This window comes from Sander vitreus, chromosome 12, assembly GCF_031162955.1.
Source record: "Sander vitreus isolate 19-12246 chromosome 12, sanVit1, whole genome shotgun sequence".
Taxonomy (NCBI): Eukaryota; Metazoa; Chordata; class Actinopteri; order Perciformes; family Percidae; genus Sander; species Sander vitreus.
This window is the reverse complement of record NC_135866.1, coordinates 5,820,363-5,828,284: the sequence shown is the minus strand read 5'-3', so window position 1 is coordinate 5,828,284 and position 7,922 is coordinate 5,820,363. Positions and strand designations below refer to the sequence as shown.

Sequence of the window (7,922 nt, the reverse complement as noted above, 5' to 3'; positions counted from 1 at the left end):
CTGTAGTTAAACTACAAGACGACGTCTGTTATTTTTTTTTTATTTTTTTTTAATGAATTTCAACATTTTTATGACTTTCAACAAAAATCCGAAACCTAGACGTGTGATTGTAACTCCTCTCTGCACAGCAGCAGCATTAGCATCACCGCCTCGCCTTGTGCCACAAGCTGATACAAGCACAGTGAACACGCTGCCTCCATCCCACAGCCTTACTCTCCACATCTGGAGGACCAGCGATGGGGCACATCTGTCCTCACTGGATCCTCCTCCTCCAGGTCCTGAACAAACTTACTGTAAAGCCGAAACTCGCCTGATGTAGACACTTGAGCCGATATATTGCATCTACCTACAGTTTGACTGACTGTTTTTCTTTCTGGTGAAAATATGGTTTTAAAAGGCCTTTACATTACTAAAAAAAAAATTTAATTAAATAAAAAAAAAAGATACCAAATACCAGGGCCAATGTGTATGGCATTTCATCAGAGTGGTTCAAAAGGCTGATGTTTATATATATAAAAAACAAGCATGCTAGAGTCATTTCGGGCTCCAAAACCTTTTTATAATAACTTGTTTCCTCTCATTTTGAAAGGTGCCTAAGTTATGACGATGCAATTTTTCTGAATGTTTTCACTTTTGAAAAACAAGTGGCTTGTAAAAAAGAAAGAAAAAAAAAAAACTTTGTAGAATTGTCATGTATTTTCTTCATTTTTGGTAACTGTAGCTTGTATAGTGTGATAGGCCTTTTTTCCATATTATTAAACCATTTATTCCTTATAAGGCTTCTTTTTTTTGTTGTGGCTTATTTTGAAGCTTGGGATGTTGATGGAGTTAAAGCTATCTTTTTAAAAATGACTCACGTTTTAAAAAGAGGAAGAACATTACTAGTTAGAAGAACATTACTAGTTAGAAGAACATTACTACGTGCATACGAACAAAATGACCATCTGTGTTTGGCTATTAGTGGTTTTGAGACATGGCCAGATTCTGCTTTCTGTTTAATATTGTGTCTGTTCTCATTTAATGGTGTTGACAGCGCTTTGTCACTGGATTTGAGCAATATTTCAACCAACGATAGGCAGGAACTTCTGTAAAGAGAGGATGGCAGTGTGGGAGGCGTGTGGTTTCACATTTTGAAGAAGAAAAAAAAAAACGGACAGAGCCCCGGACTTCCTGTTCGCTGCTGTTCGCACAGAGCTACTTTTTTTTTTTTTTTTCAAGAGATCTCGCTGACAGCCGACAAGGGAGCATCAAAACATACCCTTCATCTAATCTACAGCCCAGACGGTAAGATGGCACACGCAACGCTCATCGCTGCCTTTCTGATTATGTGTCCCACAGGCACCGGTGAGGAGGAGGAAATGTAATGGGGGGGGGATTTTTGTTTTGTTTTTAAAGATACCTGTAGCACTGCAAATTCTTAGACAGTAAATGGATGAAACTACTATTATGCTGGAGGTGATGAAGGGGAATGATGAGGGTGATGTGTTTTTCTGTGTGCAGAGGCCATCAGAGAAATGAACATTTGTTTCATCCTGGATGGGATTCTCATCGTTTACGGCGTCATTCTCACCGTCTTATACTGCAGACTGAGGGTAAGACAAACTGGAACAACATACGCACACACACACACACACACACACACACACACACACACACACACACACACACACACACACACACACACACACACCCCACCATGATGGCTGTTAGAAAGTTCACAACTGTTCCTTGTGCTTGCGTGTGAACGTTCTTCAGAGTTATAAAGCTGACAATCATGTAATCATCACAATATTTGAAGAGTTGTGTTCAAAGATGTTCTATATTTGAAGTGGCAAGAGACGTGAAAATGCTCCACCAGCTTAAAAAACAAACATAGATTATTCTGTCGTAAAATGATCATATAGCTCTGTATGCTTTTCCTTTTCATATTTTTTTGACTTTAATGTTCAAGTGTAGCAATGTATCTGACAAATTTTTTTTTCTCCAATCGTCGGCTCATTTTTAGAAGCAAAACTCTTCACATCGTCTTGAATATTTCAGCACTTTTATCAGATCCATCTCTCACACACTGAAGTCTAATTTACACCTGCTTATAAATATGACGTGAATCACTCCATCGTGTGCTTTATGATTTATTTATTCTTTATTTCTTTTTGACAGATGGGTCCAGCCAATAAAACGCTTGCCAACCCCCCTGAGGTAAAATTGAAGTTCTTTATTACTGTGAAAAAACTAAAACACAAAAATAAGACGGGTGTGATTTCTGTGAAATGTCCTGCGAAAATGATATTCAAATGCTTTGGCTCCTTTTTGATTTTTTTTTTTTGGGGGGTAGGCTATTTCGACCTTCAAAAGCAGTAGTTCTGCTTTAAAGCCAACCCCAGTCTATCATTTCCTGTAAACTCGAGCTGACCACCAACCTACATTATTTATACACTGTACACAGTCACAGTTTCCTCCAGTGTTGTTTCACAGAAAACAAATGTGTCAGATCCAACTTCCTGTTAATTGGTATAGCCTATACATGCAAAATGGCAATTAATTATTGATCCTCAAAGCTTAGAATGAATAAAATAATCCACACCCAAATGCATCGGTGGAGGAAGCATTCAGATCCTTTACTTCGATAAAAGTACTAACAACACACTGTAAAAAACACTCTGTTACCAGTAAAAGTCCTGAATTGAAAATATTACTTAAGTAAAAGTATGTAAGTAGCATCAGGAAAATGTACTTAAAGTATTAAAAGTCATTTGTAAAGGAACTAAAGCTGTCAGATGAAGTGGAGTAAAAAGGACAATATTTCTCTCTGAAATGTAGCGCAGTAGAAGTAGAAAGTGGCATGAAAAAGAAAAGACGTGTGTGTAGGCTACTTAAGTACAATAGCCTACTTGCGTAAATGTACTTAGTTACATTCCACCACCGGCCAAATGGCTGAAAAGAGGAACTGGATATTTCACATGACAGCCACGGCTCTGTTGTGTTTATGAAGAAAGGATTGTTACTGCAGCACTCTTATGATAATTCCTTTAAACTGTTTCCGTCCCACAGAAGCAGCCCACTGAGGGAGGCATCTATGCGGTGAGAGTTCTCATTGTAATGATTAAAAAGACATTTAAAAAGGCACTTGAAGGAAAAGTGACAGCTTAACGCACAGCGAATGGTAAAGGACATTTTTTTTTTTTTTTTTTTACTTGCCTACCTGTCAGTAAAGAAACACCACACTTAGACATTGTTTTGTAGAAATGTAACATAGATAGATAGATATATATACTAGCAGTCAAAAGTTTGGGGTCACTTAGAAATTTCCATTCCACTCCATTATAGACAGAATACCAGCTGATCTGAGTGGTTAGCTGATCTTTAATACAATATCTACATTGCCCGTTATCAGCAACCATTCATCCAATGTTCCAAAGGCTCATTCTGTTTACTAATCTGATATCATTTTAAAAGGCTAACTGAGAAAACACTGGAGAACCCTTTTGCAATTATGTAAGCACATAATGTAATCTAACAACTGCTGCCCTGGTTAAAATAACAATGCAACTGATCTCAGCTGGTATTCTGTCTATAATGGAGTGGAATGGAAATTTCTAAGTGACCCCAAACTTTTGACCGGTAGTGTGTATATATATATATATATTTTTATTTTTATTTTTTTTTTTAACTTTTTGAGTCAGGTATCTGTTACTTCTCACTAGCATCATGTTTGTGTCCTGCAGGGTCTGACCTCTCAAAGCACTGATACCTACGAGACCATCAAAATTTATAAAAAGCCTATCGTCTGATGGAAGAAGAGGGCCGGGTGCAGAGAGGATGCTGAGCACACAAACGCAGTGTCATATCTCTCCGAGCTTTATGCTGTATATTAAGTTGCGTGAGTTTCTATACATGACTTTTCTCCCTTTTCTTTTTGTAAAAAAAAAGAAAAAAAAACTACTCCCATTTCTAAACTTTGCATGTGTGAAATGATAAAACTAAATGAATGTAACAATTCACTAATAAAGGCTGCGTCCGAGTGTTTTCACTGTGCAGTCGCTCTGAGTTTCAGAGCTAGTTTTACCCGAGTAGAAAACAGAAGTTGAAATGGATCTTTTCTGTTCACGTGTTCCCTTTTTCTTTGGTTGAACTAAGAACTATTTTTACTTCGCTGTGTAAAAGAAAAAAACATGAAATGTGTTACAACTCATTAGTAGGGGTGCAACTAATGATTCTTTTTAATAACAATACATCTGATTATTATTACTTTTTCGATGTTTTGCTGTATAAAATGTCAGAGAATTATAAAATATGCTCTTCAAAATCTCCTAAAGCCTAAAGTGACGTCTTCAAATGTCTTTCTTTGTCTGACCAACGGTCCAAAACCTAAAGATAGTAAATTAACAATTATACAAAACAGAGAAAATCAGCAGATTCTCACAACAAAGAAGCTAGAACTAGCCATTTTTGGTTTTTAAAATGCATTTTCTATTGATCAACTAATTGATTAATCGACTAAACCCTACTTATTATTAACTACATTTGATTAGTCCACATTATGTAATGGTTTCAGGGGTTTGAAGCTGCCCATGAGTATTAATAAACAGACTTGGACTTGAGAAATGACTGGATATACTCTATACTGGATATAACACATTGTCATCAATCTGGTTATCCTATTTCAGTGTTTGAAACACAACATTTCATTATGGGAAACATTTGATTCCTGCAATATCACTCAAGCTTTCAAATACCAAAAAAACAACAACTGAAGAACTGGTTTTAATTGTTCTAGTTTTCTCTGACATGCTTTAAATAATAACACTCTTAACATTACATGTTCATTTGTGTCAAATCATCTTGATTTTTGGAGGAATATTTAAAACCAAAGTTAGTTTCGATCCTCTAAATAGAAATAATTAACCAATTCCCCCCTCAAGTCTGGACAGTATATATAAAGTCTCCCAAAATGCTCATTCATGGCAGAAAAATAAAACAGCACCAGAGGGCAATCACAATCTTTCACTGTAAAAGATGTTTCTTTCTGCATGTGTGACAGTCTCACCAAATATTTACATAGAAACATAACTGGGAAAGTATTCAAAACAGATTCATAAGAGCGTGTGCACTCTGTGGCTTTGCACTTTCCCTCAGGCTTTTTGACACAGGAAACTCACTCACTCATCCAGCCTCTCTTGCAACATACCCACCTGATCCTGGGAAAGAAAAGATACTCCGTTTTGGAGTCACAGCGGCATTTGGATACTGGTGAAATTTGTATTTATCAGCCTATACATGTTTTCTGGGTTATCGCTCATATGATCATTATCAATGATAGCCATTAAACATGCCTCTGTGAGAGAAGACAATAAGAAGACAATACATATATTTCAATCAACCTTGGCTTGTGTGTGTGTGTGTGTGTGTGTGTGTGTGTGTGTGTGTGTGTGTTTTGCACGTTTAAAAAGGCAAAGCCTACGTATGCAGCTATACTCCAAAATCAGAAATTAGAATCAGAAAGGGATTTATTGCCAACTAAGTAGCCTATCACTTACAAGGAATTTGCCTCGGTTGTTGGTGCATCCATTAACATATTAAACATGAATATGAAATAAACAATAAACACACAACAAACAATAAATACAGAAACATTGCCTAGCCTACTTTTACTCATTGGCTTGTAACTGTGTTAACCAACCTTTCTGCTGAGGCCTCTGTAGGAGTTTGTTGTCTCAAAGTAGGCCTACATTATAAAACCAAGGGACTTTTTTATTTTGTTTTCTCTCATATTCTCTCCTTTCTTTTTTATGGGTTTTCTTTTTTGTGTGTGAAAAGTGCCGTTAAGTTGAATTAAGCTGAGTGTGTGTGTGTGTGTTTTACTGCTGCCGTTTTATAGACTTTAAGCTCTCTATGCACTTTTCTGTTAACAGTGTAACATTCCACAGAGATGCATTTGATGTATTAAGCTGATGATAAAGGGAATGACTGCAGCAGGGGTGTTTCACTTGTTTCAACATGCTGTGTATATACATTTTGGGGGAGAACAGGCCATGTGAATAAACACCCATATGCATGAAACGGTCTGATTTCATTTCATGTTTTTCATCATCATCATCATCACAATTTATTTGAAGAGCACTTTAAAAAACCACCACAGTGGGCCAAATTGCTGCACAGAGGAATAAATAAAAGACATAAAATAGACAACTCACACAAGGTGTAAAATACAAAGAACATGAGAAAAAGATAATACCAGCCATACAGTAAAAACAAATCAATACAATCAAGTAATTTCCACATCATACAAAGTGTCAAAAGCCATGGAAAAGAGGTGGGTTTTAAGAAGAGATTTTAATACAGAAGCCTGTCTAACACGCAGAGGTAGATCCTTCTACAATTTAGGAGCCGCAACAGCCGAGGCTTGAGAGCATATACTGTACTTATACTTAGATTTTGGGTGACCAATTCACAGTCTTACTTTACTTCTAACTTAAACATTCTAAATGTGCCAAGTTGACTTCCTGTTGCAGTGTGTGTGAATGACATCAACTGACAGGAAGTTAACAAGTGGCCAGGCTGTTGCCTAGCAGTGGAATTCCATTTAAAAAGGTCTCAGAGATGTAGGGTGGGCAAGTCCATTAAGGGATTTAAAAGCAAATAAAATCATTTAAAAGTGGATCTTAAAATGTGCGGGCAGCTAGTGGAGTGAGGCAAAAAAACAAAATAAGCTTTCTCAAGACAATGCACGAGCCATGCACAGCAACAGGGAGCAGCAAAACATTAGTACAGTAATGAAATAATTACTGTACTAATGTTACTGTACAGGTACAGGTACAATAATTAAATAATTACTGTACCTGTACTAATGTTTTGCTGCTTCCTGTTGCTGTGCATGGCTCGTGCATTGTATTGAGAAATCATTTAAAAAGGCTAACTGAGAAAACATTGGAGAACCCTTTTGCAATTATGTAAGCACATAATGTAATCTGAAAACTGCTGCCCTGGTTAAAAAAAATAATGCAACTGATCTTAGCTGGTATTCTGTCTATAATGGAGTGGAATGTGGTAGTGTGTATATATATATATATATATATATATATATATATATATATTTAGTACAGTAATACATCAACAATGTCCACTATTCAGTACATGTAGCCAATGCAAGCAACACAAGCAACAAAACACTGCCAAACAATACCAGGGGCCCGTTTCAGAAAGCAGGTTTAGTGAAAACTCGGAGTTTGTTAACCCTGAGATGAGGGAAACTCATCTCAGGGTTAACTTAAACTTAAACTCAGAGTCAGTTACTATGGTAACTGAGCCTGTGAACCTAACCTGAGGCCTGTTGCACAAAACCAGGATAAGGGATTAAGCCGGGATATTCAAGTTATCCTGGATGAATTTAGCTCTGATTTGGTTGCACAAAAGCAGGTTGAATTAAACCCAGCTAAGTAACCATGGAGATTTATTCTTTGCAAAGCTAATGCTTTGAGAGTGGGCTAACATGGCCAATAGCTGCTAATACTAAGCAGTAGCTTGAAGACAGTTTCGTAGGCTACACTACAGTGAGCCGTAACAGTCATGGCTAACAGTTTCACGTGCTACACAGCCGGGCTAACAGCTGCTAACAGCTAAGCTAACAGCCGGGTTAACAGTGGCGTGATGCTAACATGCCAATGAGCTGGTTAACAGCTCTAGGGCTAACGAGCTGCAATAAGATTAATCCTGGAGTTCTGATGTGTTAAATCAGCTGTCTGTCCTGATCCCAAAATAAACATGTTTAACAGTTATTCTTTAGTCTTCTGAACGTGTTCTGCTTTATTTTATGATTAACATGCATTACTTGTTCACTATTACGATCACAAGCTTTGATTTAAATCCTACTATTGCAGTTGTTTCAGATAATGGTAAATGGTTGCACTGGTGCCTGGAGATAA

General features: G+C 37.1%; 1 protein-coding gene across 2 annotated transcripts; it reads left to right on the top strand.

Annotated features, from left to right (window-relative positions):
* The first annotated feature begins 1,121 nt into the window (after positions 1 to 1,121).
* Positions 1,122 to 6,060, top strand: fcer1gl (Fc receptor, IgE, high affinity I, gamma polypeptide like). Of its 2 annotated transcripts, none has more exons than XM_078263375.1 (5): positions 1,122 to 1,344; positions 1,501 to 1,592; positions 2,161 to 2,199; positions 3,052 to 3,163; positions 3,726 to 6,060. In XM_078263375.1, exons 1-4 carry the CDS (start codon positions 1,290 to 1,292, stop codon positions 3,148 to 3,150), a joined length of 285 nt encoding a protein of 94 aa, XP_078119501.1. In that variant the 5' UTR covers positions 1,122 to 1,289; the 3' UTR covers positions 3,151 to 3,163; positions 3,726 to 6,060. The 2 variants fall into 2 exon arrangements, with proteins under 2 accessions (XP_078119501.1, XP_078119502.1); XM_078263376.1 differs by having other exon boundaries at positions 1,153 to 1,344; positions 3,052 to 3,081.
* Positions 6,061 to 7,922: the final 1,862 nt, after the last annotated feature.

What these genes read in the sequence shown, in the direction of transcription:
- fcer1gl (XM_078263375.1), top strand. Translation starts at nt 1,290, where the DNA reads ATGGCACACGCAACGCTCATCGCTGCCTTTCTGATTATGTGTCCCACA. An exon ending in TCTTATACTGCAGACTGAGG is followed by an intron (nt 1,593 to 2,160) that starts GTAAGACAAACT and finishes TCTTTTTGACAG; the next exon opens with ATGGGTCCAGCCAATAAAAC. An exon ending in CGCTTGCCAACCCCCCTGAG is followed by an intron (nt 2,200 to 3,051) that starts GTAAAATTGAAG and finishes TCCGTCCCACAG; the next exon opens with AAGCAGCCCACTGAGGGAGG.